The sequence below is a fragment of the Pagrus pagrus genome, assembly GCF_965226575.1.
Source record: "Pagrus pagrus genome assembly, chromosome: 4".
Lineage (NCBI taxonomy): Eukaryota > Metazoa > Chordata > Actinopteri > Spariformes > Sparidae > Pagrus > Pagrus pagrus.
Genome location: NC_140188.1, coordinates 13,403,361 through 13,418,380, shown reverse-complemented (window position 1 = coordinate 13,418,380; position 15,020 = coordinate 13,403,361). Strand labels below are relative to the sequence as shown.

The following is a 15,020-nucleotide window of genomic DNA, read 5'->3' as shown; positions in this document are numbered from 1 at the left end:
CCAAATACGGTGAAGGATGGTGGATGGTGGAGCAGCGTTATTGAATTATTCTGTGAAGGGTACTACAACATCCCACAGGGTCATTTTTACCAGTTCAGCCCTCCGGGGTTTGTCACCTACATGCAACTAACGTCTGTGCGTCTGAGTCACATTAACACACACATGTCAACACACACAGGATGCATGTGTGGGTGTTTTGCTTGGTGCTCAAAGTGATCATTGCAAGTGTTAGACTACCAGCCTTGGTCTCCTGCCATGTCTTTGACACAAGTACATGTGTGGGCGTGTGTGCGTGTTTGTGTCTGCATTGTGTGGTGTTCACCTAAACTTACATGCACAGCCACGCATTGCTGCTTTACTGTATGTACGTACTGCGTGTATAAGCTCATTGTAAGTTTGAGGCCCCCCTTCTCCCACAGAGCTCAGCTGAGAACTACACGTCATGTCTGCCACCTTCTCTCTGGCCACAAAGCTGCCCATTATGGACAGACAGGGTTCAGTGACCAGAGCGTGGACTCCTGCTAAACTAGATGAAGGCCCAGACCCACCTACGACTTCCTACTTGTCCCTCCTAAATCTTAATTTTGGCCTTTCCACATTCTCTCTGCATGTCTTCTCACCCCTTTCTTCTTCCTGTATGATATATCTCTGCACTAATCTCAAATCTCTTTCCAGTCTTGTCCAGTAGGGTTCTTAATATCCAGTACAGTTCCACCCCTTTTGGCTGCGATAAAACCAGTTGCCAAATCTACTACCACTGAGGTTCACCTCCCACTGCTGGGCTCCTCTTTCCACGTCTCCTCCATCTCTTTTATCCCTGTAATAGTCCACTCTCACTCCAGCCACCTTCTTTTTGCCAACCCCACATCCTTTTTAAATCTGAAAGCACCAGTCTGGCTCTGTAGTGTGAGAATGAAGAGAATGATGACATATGTGTGCTTAGACTATATAGCAGAAATGTGCTCATTATAGATGCCGATCACACAATGCATATGCTGTTATGTGTGTGTAATCAGACAATATTGCTACCATAAAATAGCTTTTTAATCAGTGGTCTCAATGCAGTCTCAAATTGTGTTTGGCTACACTGAAACAAAATAATTATCGTAAGATGTTACATGTGCAGCTTCTTAAATGTAAGGATGTGCTGCTTTTCTTTGTCATTAGGCACAGCCTACTTACATTTCTATTTATGTTACTTTACATACAATTATTTTAATTATCTGCTAATCTGCCAGTTATTTCCAAGATTAATCAATTAATCATTTAGTCTATGAAATGTCAAAGATAATCATAATTCCCTTGAGTCCAAAGTGATGTGAAATTGCTGCTTTTTTACCAACAGTCCAAAACCCAAAGACTCCTCATTTACTAGGTGACGAATCTGAAAACGGTGGACAAAAGACAAAAGAAGCAGTTTAAAGATGTCACTTTGGAATCCAGGGAAATTATGACGACATTTTTTGTGACATTTTATAGACTATACAATTATTTGAGTAATCTTGAAAATAATTGGCAGATTTACCAATAATGAAAATAATCATACAAATGTAATAAAACTAAACTGTGCCTGTCATGTGCCTACAAGATGATTGCTGTAATGCAATCCATCATAGTGTGGAGATGTCAATTTGTCTTAAACGCTTATTTTTGTTAAAGAACTTCCTGATGTAGTTTTTCTCCTGATCAGTTTCTTGTCAGGCAGCCATCCGTCAGAACATCTAAACTCTTCACCCGTAAGAAAAGAGTGAATAAAAGAAAGGCAGATCAGGCAGGGTGACATGCAGATATTTTGGTCCAGAAAAGGTTATTCATGTCCCAGGTTTCTTCTCTGCTGGCCCAGTCTGTCCATCTCAGGACAGCTATAGGAATCCCCCTGTGTCCCATAGTCAGAAACTGGCTGATAACTCTGACAAGCCTGAGGATTTTCACCTCTTTTACACACATGCACACACACCTTCAAAACAGACATTGGACACTCATATGAGGAGGGAAAAAAATGACCCACATTTATTTCTCCTTGTCTACACACTCATGAATCACTCTGTTGTGGTGTTATCTTTATTTTCTTCCAATCTCACAATTTCTGTATTTACACTTTCTTCATCTCGTCTGTCGTTTCTCTCGCTCACACATGGTGAAAACCACATACACACTGACACGTATGCGCAAAAGTACTGCACACACACAAAGACAACCCCTCCTTCCCACACACACATTCTCACTTGCTGGCTTGCCGGCTGGCTCTAGAAGGAGTCAAATGGCTCAATGTGTTAAAAGCATTAGGTAAGCATGGATCCAGCAGCGCTCCTCGGGCCGATATCATATGTCCTGCTTCATTACAGTCTGGTGTATACATTCAGCTGCATCTCTGACCCTCCATCCATCCATCCCTCTCTCCTCCATCCCTCCCCTCTCCTTTTCCCCCTGGGGTGCTTTAACACAGAGCGGGCCATCTCAAGATGTTAGCTGAAGAATGGATGAGATCTCTCATTGTTGTAAACGCTGGGCCGGGCTGCCTGGCTGTGGAGATCATGCAGCTCGTGAATGAGCACATGGATAGACTCAGGTTTGAAAAAATCTATACATAAAGAATGTATGTATATAAAGAGAGGCTAATTCCTGTTACAGGATGTATAAGTAAGGAAGCGTGGGGCTGCATAAATCAAAGGGAGAAGGGAGGGGAAAGAAGTTAAAAAGCAATTAATTTAAGTTTCACAACCCATCTCTTGTCCATATGGCTGAACAGGTCTTATTTTTTCTCAAACTATTTCGGGTCCTGATATGACATTAACGGCTGGGAGGGTGCTGACCAAAACCAGCTGAGCTGTGTGTCTATGAGACCAGGAGAGGGAGAGAGATCCCGTAACCTGCAGCCTGCCGACCGTTACCTCACGCCACACCTCACATCCCGCAGCTTCATGTGTGTGAGGCAGCAAACACACTGAGGCCTTTTCTCCAAGCTCTGTCTCGCCATCGAAGGCAGAGCTGGGCTAACATTAGCACTTTTCTTCCTCCAGGTGTGCACAGCTGACAACCAATAACAGAGATAGACACTTATTTAGTGTGACTTACTGTGTTACTGCCCGGCCTTATGAGTGATCGTCCTGGAAAATAACATCTCGGAAAACTTTTAACTGCTCGAATCAAAGTTTTTTATTTTATTGTGATACTCCACTGAAGACTTGAGGGACAGGAGTTTGGAAAGGCAGATGCCAGGGAAGGACAAAATACTGGAAAAGGAGAAAAAATAAAGGCTTTCAATCGAGAAGAGGGATACCTGAGGGAAACGGGGAAAGATGAGAGAGGTATCCTTGTCTCAGAAACTGTTAAGGGCCGCATGGCGCACAGTGGTGTCTTTCGCCATCCCCGACAGTCATCAGCACAGCGGATTTTCTATTACTTTGTGTCTGTAAGCCCCCCCAGAGCCCTACCTTCTCAATCCTTTTCTTATAAAAAAAAAGGGAGAGGTCTTGTTAATCAGCTTTTGGCTTCAGTTTGGGGGCTCGTATATAAACCCTCCCTTTTCCTCCCCGTACCCCTGCCCCCCGTGTATGTAATAGATGAGGATAGCAGAGTGTATGTTTACGAGCGCGAGTGCTGGACTTGGCAGGGCCGAGCGCTACTTCAGTGTCTCACAGTTCATCACAGCTCAATGACTGACTGACTGGGCCCCTGTCTTTCTAGCAGAGTTTACATTATGTCCACACACACACTTGTATATACGCATTCACTCATACACGACTCTTGACTCTCACCGCCTCTCTTCTCTAAACTTGTCATTGTTTCTAGTTCCTAAGATGTCCACCCAGGTAATTGTTTAATATTGCAGATAAATATCTGTAGCCATTAACTATATTGTTCTCTCTCTCCCTGCCCCCCTCCCTCCAGTGGTCCTACGCGTTGGAGAAGCCCAACACAGGCAGCGTGTTCAGCTTGGCCTGGTCTGCAGACGGCACCCAGCTGGCGGGGGCTTGTGGCAACGGGCATGTCATCTTTGCCCATGTGGTGGAGCAGCATTGGGAGTGGAGGAACTTTGTGATCACCCTCACCAAGAGGAGAACCATGCAGGTAGAATAAGAGACACACACATCTTCGTTTAGGTTTCTGCTCCTTTTCGAAAAATGCTAAACTTCCCTCCATTTTACCTGCACCCAGATCTCCCCTCTCATTTGGCAGATCGATAGAGAGAAGAGGCTCACAGACTCAGATCAAACTGTCAAACTAGGCACTTCTGATCAAATATGAATCAAGATTATGTTACTGTATTGCTTATTTCTTGCTTCCTCTGTTTCGGAAATGTATTTAGTGTCCTGTTTAGCTGTAATAAAAGAAAGTTGGTGACCAGGCCGCCATTTTATCCTTATTGAAGCCAGTTAAGTCAACACCAACTCTCAGTACGTTGCCCACCAGCTGCACTGCTTATGCTGCGTTCCAGACAACCCGGAATTGAAAATATCCGACCTCATACTAGAAAAAGTACAACGACACGGCACTAAAGTCAGAATTCCTACCTGTAAATTAAAGTCAAATCCATCTACCCGACTTCAAGAAGAAGAAGCATTTGTCTGAGAAGGGGTTGGATGTATTTGTAGATGACAGTATTTATATTAGGCTAGTGAATGGAATATAATAGATATGAGTCAAGTATACATTTTTTTTATAAAAGTGCAAAAAATGAAAAGTGTAATGTAGTCTGTTACCTTGTCGTTTTTCCTCCTTTATTTTGTTTATATGTAAGGAGGCTGAACTGCTGAGAGTTCAGTTGTGTGTAAACGTCAAAACCAAAAGGACATCCTTTTGTTACGATCAGCCAAATGTTTTATTAACTTTTGGCATCGTGCACCTGGAGCGCCCGAAGGTCGGAAGTTGAAAGTTTTAACTGGAATATTCGACCTCCAGCTTTGACTGGAGCATTAGCAGTCTGGTGCAGCACAAAGCATTCTGGTTGTTGAAGGTTTCCTAGCTTTTGGGCAAAAGTGAATATCACAGCTTTCTCTGGTCATGTAGCACCAATTTCAAAAATATTTATGTCTTTCTGCTGCATAGAAAGCCCAGTTTTATGAAAAGACCGTATATCAAGCAGTGGAATACTTCTTTAAGTTGCAGTTTGTTTGATGAAATAAAAGAAGTGAAAAAAGACAAAGCAATGAGACTCAATCTCATCTAGACAAATGGCACATTTTTATACATAGGCAAGAGAATCTGTCATGATTCCTGGTCCATTATAAAAGTTAAGGGTTTAATGTTAGCAGTTTCTTCGAGGGTTTTCAGATCACTGAAAATCAGTGTATCTGTGAGGAAAACTAAGATTTTTAACAAGGCAAACAAACAGAGCCAATTTCAATTACGTCAGCAGACCAAGAGAATTAAAAAGTACTGCACTGCCATAGGCAGACTGTAAACGGATGAGTGAATATGCTATGAAGAGAAGCAAACGTTTCACAGGCCTTGACTAGTTGTGGCCGTATATTAAAGCAGGACCCTCCCTGTGTGCCAGTGTGCAGCCCTGCAATGACAATGACCAGCCTGTGTAGCTGCCTCTCTTGCTCCACCGTTCTCTACTGTTTAAACTCATTCTAACCACAGGGTAGCGTTTACACGCGGTTAACACACCCAAATGTACATATACACACACACACTTGTATACTTTCAGACGGGGATACAAGCACGCACACCTACAGAAACAAGGTCATGCACATGCCTGTGTGCCAGCACACACGTGCGCTCATTTGCCATAGACATCTTTACCAAGTGCAGTTTGTGTAAACCAAACAAAGTCGGGTCATCAGCCATTTATTTTCAGCCTCGCAGGCGCTTTCTGTCTCCCTCCTCCCCCTCTCCTCCTCGCAGTCCTTTTTAAAAGTGCACATCTGCCAGTGGTTTGTGAATCAGCCAGCTAAATTTACCACCTTGCGGTCAAATGTTTTTTATTCCTGGTTGTGTTGCATGTAAATTTGGCCTGCTGGAGGGAGCAGAGGAGGAAGATTTGTAAAGCTGTAAAAATAACCCCACCTTTCACCTGGTGCTGGAAAAGGCCTTTTCATTCATTCACAGAGGGAGCTGGAGGGAAGTATTTATCCATGCAGGTGAAAAAATGAGTTGCAACCGCTGCACGCACACACTTAAAACAGTAAAAACTGCTTTCTCCGACCACAGTTTCCCTACGTATACTTGGACATACTGTCAACTGTTTCCTGTGTATATTAAGAATAAATACACTCCGATGTGTATGTGACTGTGTTCAGCACTCTGTTAGTGAAGCCAGTGTCTCCCCTTTGTTGTTTGCCTGTTTAAATGTAAAGTGTTTGCTCAGTAGTATAAAGTGTATGCCTGTTTTCATCCCTGCGCTTGTTTTGTTTCACTTACCTCTTAATATTTTTGCCCTCCTCTCCTTCAGGTGAGGAATGTGATGAACGATGCAGTGGACGTACTGGAGTTTAGAGATCGAGTCATCAAAGCATCTCTGGCGTACGGTCATCTCGTGGTCGCCACTTCCCTCCAGTGCTATGTCTACAAGTCAGTAGCCCACTCCTCCTTCGCTCGTGCGCTCTCATCCTCGTTCACACCGCCTTGAATATTCTCATCTTATGATTTCAGTCATCCTTCACACATGAGGGTTTTGTGCAACACATACTCATCTTTTACATCCGAATACTGAAGTTAAATAAGCCTGAAAAATTTCATCTAAAATTGTGTCAAAGAATGGAAAAAACAGACACACTACACTACAGGAGTACTGGTGGGAAAAACAACCGTATCTGACTAAGATGCTGAATTATACCAGTAATGTTATTAGCTGACCTTGTGTACGTGGTGGATTTGCTAGGTTAATTTGAGGTGTATGAAATGGTGAAAAATGTCAGTCAGTGTTTCCCAATATTCACATTTAAGGAGCTGGAATCAAATATTTTTCACTTTTTGATTGAAATATGACACAAATCAATGAATTGATTGTTAAGCAATAGTTGGCAATTAATTTTGTAGTTGACAAGATTAATTGTCGCAGCTCTGTTCAAAGTCCGTGTTTCCTCTTCTCTAATTTTGCTATGATCATTTGTGTCCTTGTCTGTCACTGCACTTTTCATGCTCTATCTGTGTATTCATCTCCTCTCCTTTCATTGAAATTTCCTTTAATTTGCCTCTCTGCCTCTCTTGTTTCTTTTGTCTTCTCACCTCTGCACTCGCGCCAAATGTAACACTTTTGTTATTAGATGTCTGTGTTCTCACAAATCTTTCTGTTTGTGTGTGTTTGTGATGTCTTATCCGTGCCAGCTCAAGAAACTGGAACACTCCGCTCATCTTTGACCTGAAGGAGGGAACAGTGAGCCTCATCCTGCAAGCAGAGAAGTGAGTCTCTCTATTCCAGGAGCAGCACAACAAGAGAGAGAGCAGGCTGTCTGATCGTCTGTCAGCTTCTCTAATGCTTCATTACTCCGCACTGACCACTCATCAAGCAGCTAACCAAGCACGCACACACACACACACACACACACACACACACACACACACACACACACACACACACACATACATCGAGGCTGTACTCCAGCCCTGTCATACAATAAGGCTGAGAGTGAAACCACTGGGGGAAATTAGATTAATATGGAGTAGCTCTTGTGCAATACTCCAATGCCGTGGCCCTGACACTCATCATAGAGCTAAATAGATTACTGGCTATTCAGAGTTGAGTTTGATGAGTCTTTCTGAGTAAGTCGATGCTTTGTTAATGTACATAAAATGTTTAAATGACCTGACCATATCAGTTTATTAACTCGACTCTTCAATCTTTTACTATTTAAAAAGTCATCTCCTCTCCCTCGTTCCCTCCCCCTTATATACACAGTCGACTTACTCTGCTCTCATCCGCTGCCTCCTCTTGTCTCACAGACATTTTCTGCTCGTGGATGGAGCGGGGTTGTATACGTTCTCCTATGAGGGTCGGTTGATATCTTCACCCAAGTTTCCCGGCATGAGAGCAGACATCTTAAACGCCCAGGGCGTCTCGCTGAGTAACGACACCATCGCCATCCGGGACAAGAGCGATGAAAAAGGTGAGGCTGCTGCCATCACCATGATGGTGAGATCAGCTGAACAGACTTTTTTACTATGTTTTCTATTTCCTTCGCCTCACCAGTCATTCTCCTCTTCGACGCCTTGACTGGGAAAAACCTTGGCGATGGGAAACCCTTAACTCACAAGGTGGGTAGTCCTTTGCCCTTATATTGAGTGCTCCCATCCTGTTTCTTTGTCTTCATCAGCCATTTATGTTTACCTTGTACCTACATTTTAGCAAACGTCAGACCACTTTTATAGTACAATGTGCAGCATAAAGGACAGACAGAGCTGTAAGAAAATCACCGACTTTCTTCTACAGCAATCTGACAAACATAATATCAGTTCGCTATGACCAGCTTGTCATGTCACTGTCATAGCAGTCACGGTAACTTGTCAGAATGTGTTGGTATTTGTGTTTTGTTATGTGTTTATAACAATGTGATATCTCAACTGAAGAAGGATTGGAGACTCACTTGATGAGTTGCACTATTACACACAGGCCAGTTATCTATGAACTATACTCATACTGTAGAGCACTCATGGATATGTGCTTTAACACTTAAAAAACCAACAAAGCAAAAATCAGCTGGTTTAGTGATCATCTGTGAAGATTTTAAATAATTTTGATAACTCAAATGCACTATAAGGAACTTTAAGCTGGTTTGAAACTGATGCCTTTATATGATCTACATAGATGGAAGGAAGCTGCTCAGTAGTCTTGTGGTACATTACAGTACTAAAACAAATTTTACTTTGTTTCAGCATCACCGTATGTTGTTCAAATGGGCTGCCAGAATCAAGACAAACAGTTCCTTGTAGGTGCTCTAATGACGAGCATTGTGGAAATGATAACATCGTTGGAGCTCTTGATACTTTACAGTAGTAGTGGCACACCAGAAATTAGCACAGTGAAATTGATTTGTGTGTCGTTGCAAATGAGGTGCTGCTGCAAGCTTGGTGGCATAGTGAACTCAAAATGTGGGTCATGTGACGTAGCTAATATGATAGCTTGTTTTAATTTAGACATTGCGGTCCCGTCTGTTCCCACAAAGTTCAGCACCAGCGTCAATACAGTTTGCATTTGGTGTGCGAATTTGTGTCAGAAGTTCCCCATAGCTGAACCAGTCACCGTGCAGATTCACCTCTGTTAGCAATTTCCACTGATCGCTCTGATTGCAGTGAAAATGATTTAATTCAAATTGTTGCTGTAAATGCTGGTGTAACCAGACCCTAAAAGTGATACTTGGTATCTAAAAAGTTTAGAGGGTGTCGTAATATTTTTGCCTTTCCCATGCCAAAACACACAGAGTAAAACTGTGTTGGCATGCCTAGCGTTTACTCAAGCACTATTCAGATATGGACTTTTACTTTTAACATGATATCTTAACTTTTACTCCAGTATGACTTTTTCTGACAACGCTGTTAGGGAGTAGCGGACTCTTAGCAAAGTACATTAGTTTGTATGATTTTGCTCTGTCTAGGACAGGCCCAGTGAGATGACTTGAGTTCGATGATTATTTACCATGTCTTAAACGAACAGCTGATGAGGATGCTGTCTTTTTGTCTGCTTTAGCTAAAGGTAGTGGCTAATTGTTTGGAGGAGGCCAGGTTTTATCTAAATAGACCTGTGAGGGGAACAGCCTTTTTTAGAGTTTCTGTGCTCAAACAAATATAATAACCTATATCCAGAAGTTGTATAAACAATAAGACACAGGAACAGAATGGGTGAATATCTTTGGAGTCAAATTAAAAGGGAAAGAGACAAAAAGAAGGAAAGAATTAGAAGTGAAGGAAAAGAATTGGAGGTAGCAGGACTCACTGTTTGTCAGCAGGACTTCGTCTGCCAGTACTCCACAGCTCCAAGACGCTGCACCGGAGCCAGCTGGCTCTGGCCAAAAACACACACACATTCACTTACATACAGGTTCAGACACACATATACCCACTCCATGTCTCTCTATCTCTCTCTCTCATACACACACACACACACACACACACACACACACTTGGCAGAGAGGCTGCTGGTCACGGTACAAACTGCTCTCCCCCTTTTCCTTTATTTTCCTGATCTTTTGTCGTTCCTCCATCACTCACTCCTCTGTTCCCTCTTACCTTTGTGCTTGTGTGTGTCATTATTCATATGTAGCTAGAGGTGGTGGAGGTCGCTCTGGACCAGTGCAGCCCGTCCAATGAAAGGAAGATCGCCCTGATAGACAAGAACCGTGACCTTTACTTGACCTCCGTACGTCATCTCGGACGGGAGCCCAAAATCTGCAAAATTGGTGAGAGGGGGAGGAGGAAGCTCACTTGGCGAGATGTGCAGTGACTGTAACTAATGTTGGGGTAGCATGATCGCTGTATGTGTGCTCTGTCCTGTAGGTAGCATGGTTCACAGTATGGCTTGGAATGATGCTGCTAACATCCTGTGTGGAGTCCAAGACAACCAGCTAACAGTGTGGTACTACCCGAGTGCTGTCTTCACTGACAAGGACCTGCTGCCAAAAACACTGTACATAAGGGATGGCAGGTAGACATGTACAGTTCTTAACTCTCACTGTTATACTGTTTTGGGTTTTTTTGTCATGGAAGAGAAGTAATGGAAAAAGATGTACAATAAAAGCTGCTTTCCCCATGGTACAACACATAGCGCTTTAGGCTTAGCTCTTCTTTGCCAGCAGCTGTCAGACTGTACAATACTTCCTGCCGAAAGTCTTCAGCTTCAGCCAGTACAGGAGGTGCTAAGGCATCCTGAACTACTTTCGCATGTCTCTGCTGCACCAATCTGAACATTTGGTTTTGTTTTTATTCATGGTCATATTGTACACACTGTACTTTCCTTTATTTCTTGACTGTCAGTGGTTTATGGCTTGCTGTTGTAAATTTTTACACACATGATGAATCAAGCTTTGCAGTCGCAGGCTGTTTATGCCGACACAAGCCTCAGTTAGCGTTGCTATTTTTCAGAGTTTAGTGTTTTTTTTTTTTTGCTTTTACTATTTTGGTGTTCCAGCAGCCAGATTGCATCATCAGACTCATTAAAAGTTCTTTTGTTGTTATGCAATGTGCAAATGGAGAACACCCGATACTAAGTGGCAAGAGCTAATAAATAAACAAATACAAAGGCTCCACTCATATCTGTGATGGAAGGCAGGTTGGACCAAGTACAGTGAGCGTTACAAAAGCAGCACTGTCAGTATGTTATTTCATCAATTCAGCAAAATTGTACGTGTGGTGAGCGGCCACAAATTACTCTGCCACACACACAGACACACGTATGCAAAATGGCAAAAACTGCATTTTCAACAAGTAGATCGTTGTGTTCCTAATTAGCACAATCAATCATCCTCCACACGTTAAAGTGTGAAATTTTTACATGGTTACAGCATATTGCATCACCCTTCACATGTTATTAAACAGTTTGTCTTTTTATCCCCACATGAGTATTCAAAACAAGAACACTGAGATTGTTCAGCGTTTCTGTGACTACAAAACTGTGAGGATGTGGTTACATATATTTGTTCTGACTGGTGTGTGTATGTGTGTGTCTGTGTGTATTTGTTCCCTTGAAAGTGAGTTCAGCCGTACACCCAACATTCTGAGCTATGTTGGCACCAAGGTGACATTACGCCAAGGAGATGGTTCACTGGTGTACAGCAGTGTACCTCCCTACCCAGCTCTCCTGCATGAGTACAGCACTTCTGCACGCTGGGAGGACGCACTGCGCCTCTGCCGCTTCGCCAAGGTAAGACACCTGCATATCTCTATTAAAGGGGCTCCGTGAAACTTCTGTGTTGTGCTCGAAGCCAGATGTTAAAATGTTTCAAAATGGAAGTCAGCTACTGGTGCTTTTTGTTTGCTGAGCGGAAAGACACTAAGACGATGCACTCCATAAAGTCACATCGTTTGGACTGTGGCAGATAATGCGACCTGAGTCATTCACAAAAAAAATCCACAATCCAGCAGCTTTAAACGACTCATGTTACAATCAGCTCATATTTGGCTAGTAAAAAAAAAAAAAAAAGTGATTAATACATATAAACTGCAACAAATTGCTACATAGAGCCCCTTTAATGAGCACTAATTGACTGATCCAAAGTCCCAACCCCCTTAGTTACTGTTGGGCAGTAACTAAGGGGGTTGGAAGGATATATTAATGATGTTAAAAAGAGGAAGCAAACGTTACCACAGAAATAAAGAGGAAGCATACATTGACACTGACGTTGGTGATGTGACATCAGGCCAACTCTTCTTGATGTAACGTTAGCTAACTTTTACACGTTAGCTAATGTTTTGCTTACAATAACCCATGTTTTGCTAACACTAGCGAAGAAGTGACTTTATATGTCCGTGAAGATCATGGCATCAAATTAATGTGACTTAACATTGAAATGTTGCCTTAAACAGACATTGGTGTCTTTGGTGATGATGTTGATGTACAGACACACACACAGCCTAATCCACTCTTTTCATCTGAAAAATGTTGTCTTTGGTTTTGGGGATGGAATAAACAAAATGCCTTACACACGGTGTAGAGTGAATATCGAGGTACAGGTCCCCCAGCAACATCTTTTAATCACTTTTGTAAATTGCTTTTTCTTTTTCAACATGGATGAACCCAACACGTATTACACATTAGTTTAACAGGAAACTGGAAAGTTGACTGAGGTTCATCTGGCTACCAAGCTTGCTCAACTGTTCACTGAGTGAAAATGGGCGAGGATTAGAAGGGGTTAATTGTGCTAGAGAAGAAATCATCAATTTGAACTTGGCTACATCTGCTGTGACATCATTCTCACATTGGTGTTGTATACGTGTAAGATACCCAAACAAAAATATACCCAGTGTGTATAATTGACCTCAAGATAGGGTGACATATCCTGCTGTCTGGGGTTCGAGCACAGTCCAGGATCCTGTGGTTTGTGTCACATGCGTGTATGTGTGAAAGAGAGTGAGACGGTCTGAAATGAGAAGGTAGCAGACAGGTTTATGGGAGCAGACCAGCAGGCTTTAATTAGCCTTCAATTAGCCTGGTGACACCATTTACCGGATTTAGGCCCCATAGACCTCACTCATAAATACACACTCGGTGACATGCATGTGTAAACTCTCCACATGCATGAACACTATTAGACTATGTGTTTGCTCAAGCGATGATGCAATAACCACAACCCTGGAGAAATGGACGGCCAGTAGTAAGACGAGGGTGGGACAAAAGGGATTAGGGAGAGGGACTGGTTTTAAGAGCCTTCTCCTCGACCCCTCCCCCTCGACTTCTGGTAAGAGTTTGGTGTCGGCGGCTTTTCCCAGAATCCCAGTGCATGTTGTCAGTAAGCCTTCACCTGGAAAGAGTTGATGTAATAGTTTGGAGCCATGCACACACACATGCATACATAGCAGACAGTAAGTTGTGATAGGTAGTCCAGTTTTTATATCAAGTTTATGACCTCAGGCAGTGGCTGACAGTGTTATTTGTTGTTTCCAGCAGTGGTTTCTGATGAGAGCTGTTTGTCTTGGTGATGGACACTGATTAAAGGGGGGAGCACAGAGTGGAGACTCCAGTGTGAAGTTTGCTCAACTGTTGGCCAATTGGTGGTTAAGGCTTCTTTTTAATGAATGCAGCTGCACAGAATAAAGTGGTGACACATTAGTTCACATTCATTGATGTTGCATACGGCAAATGTTTGTGTTTGTTTTTGCATGTGTTGTCATGCATGACAACATGGGGCCTGCCAGGATGTGAGCAGGATGTAGAGGGGACTGTAAAGACACCATCATACCCTGTCCCTGCTTTATTATATTCTTCTTTGTATTTTAGATCAAACATCCCGGACAAGTCTAAATAAAAGTGACATATGCTCAGATGATATCTGTATATGTTAAAAGTTTGTGGAGAAAAAAAGGGGGAACTTTAAAAAATTGTCTCCAGGCCTTTGTTACATTCTGCCTCTGCTCTCACGATCTGTAGGACCAGTCTTTGTGGGCATGTCTTGCTGGTATGGCTATGGCAAACAGGGAGCTGACCACAGCGGAAATGGCCTACGCTTCTATCGGAGAGGTAAGAGCATTTGTTAAAGGCCAATTCAGTTAAAAATATGTACTCACATTTTCTTAATTAATTAAAAATTCAAGGATTTTGAAAGAAGAATTAAGTCGAAAGCCATGTTTCCATCAGCTCATGTTTATGCACACTTTAAAGTATTTGAAGGACTACAGGTTAATGGTATTTGAAAAGGTTAATGGTAACAGTATAATAAAAAAAGGAAGAAAAAAAAGGTTTTATGTTTGCATGAGGTGTTTTTTGCCATTTACAAAAATAACCTTTCCCAAATAAGTTCTGATTTAGAGAACATTTAACTCACACAACTGATTAGACGATCCGCTCCAAGATGAGAAAAAGAAGCTGCGTTCGCTGTCAGCGTCTTCACGAATATAGGTGAGAAAACATGGCTGTTAGTAGCAACAGCTACGTGTGGAGCTACGAGGAGACCAAAAGTATTCGGAGTCTCAGAGGTGATGAAAGATCACAGCCATTTTAGATGGAAAACAGCAACCGACCCGTTTTTGTTTCCAGTTCTTGGTCCGTTAATTGCAGGCATGCATAATCTAGGCTCCAAACCAGTCGATGGAAACGCACCTAGTGCGCATTTTCTTTTTTTCTTTGTTGCGACATTTCAAATTCACTTGACAATTAAACAGAAACACGGCTTAAGAGATCAGTTAAAAGGTATCTCTTTCTTCTTGTCTCTGCATATCCTCTCCCTCTCCTCTTACAGCTACCCAGGGTGCAGTACATCAACTTCATAAAGCAGCAGCCATCTAAGGAGTCCTCTTTGGCTCACATGCTGATGTTCAGTGGTCAGGTCCAGGAGGCTGAGGCCACTCTGTTACAAGCTGGTCTCATCTACCAGGCCATACAAGTCAATATTGACCTCTTCAACTGGGAGAGGTACATGACAGTGATG

General features: G+C 42.6%; 1 protein-coding gene across 1 annotated transcript in view; it reads left to right on the top strand.

The window, feature by feature from the left end:
- ift80 (intraflagellar transport 80 homolog (Chlamydomonas)) overlaps positions 1–15,020 on the top strand; it is a 39,144-nt gene that overhangs the window by 22,851 nt on the left and 1,273 nt on the right. The window contains exons 8-17 of the mRNA XM_084350716.1: positions 3,892–4,071; positions 6,401–6,519; positions 7,276–7,350; positions 7,891–8,054; positions 8,138–8,202; positions 10,205–10,340; positions 10,438–10,585; positions 11,629–11,800; positions 14,024–14,113; positions 14,832–15,004. Of these exons, the coding sequence (XP_084206842.1) occupies positions 3,892–4,071; positions 6,401–6,519; positions 7,276–7,350; positions 7,891–8,054; positions 8,138–8,202; positions 10,205–10,340; positions 10,438–10,585; positions 11,629–11,800; positions 14,024–14,113; positions 14,832–15,004 (1,322 nt within the window). The remainder of the gene's footprint in view (positions 1–3,891; positions 4,072–6,400; positions 6,520–7,275; positions 7,351–7,890; positions 8,055–8,137; positions 8,203–10,204; positions 10,341–10,437; positions 10,586–11,628; positions 11,801–14,023; positions 14,114–14,831; positions 15,005–15,020) is intronic.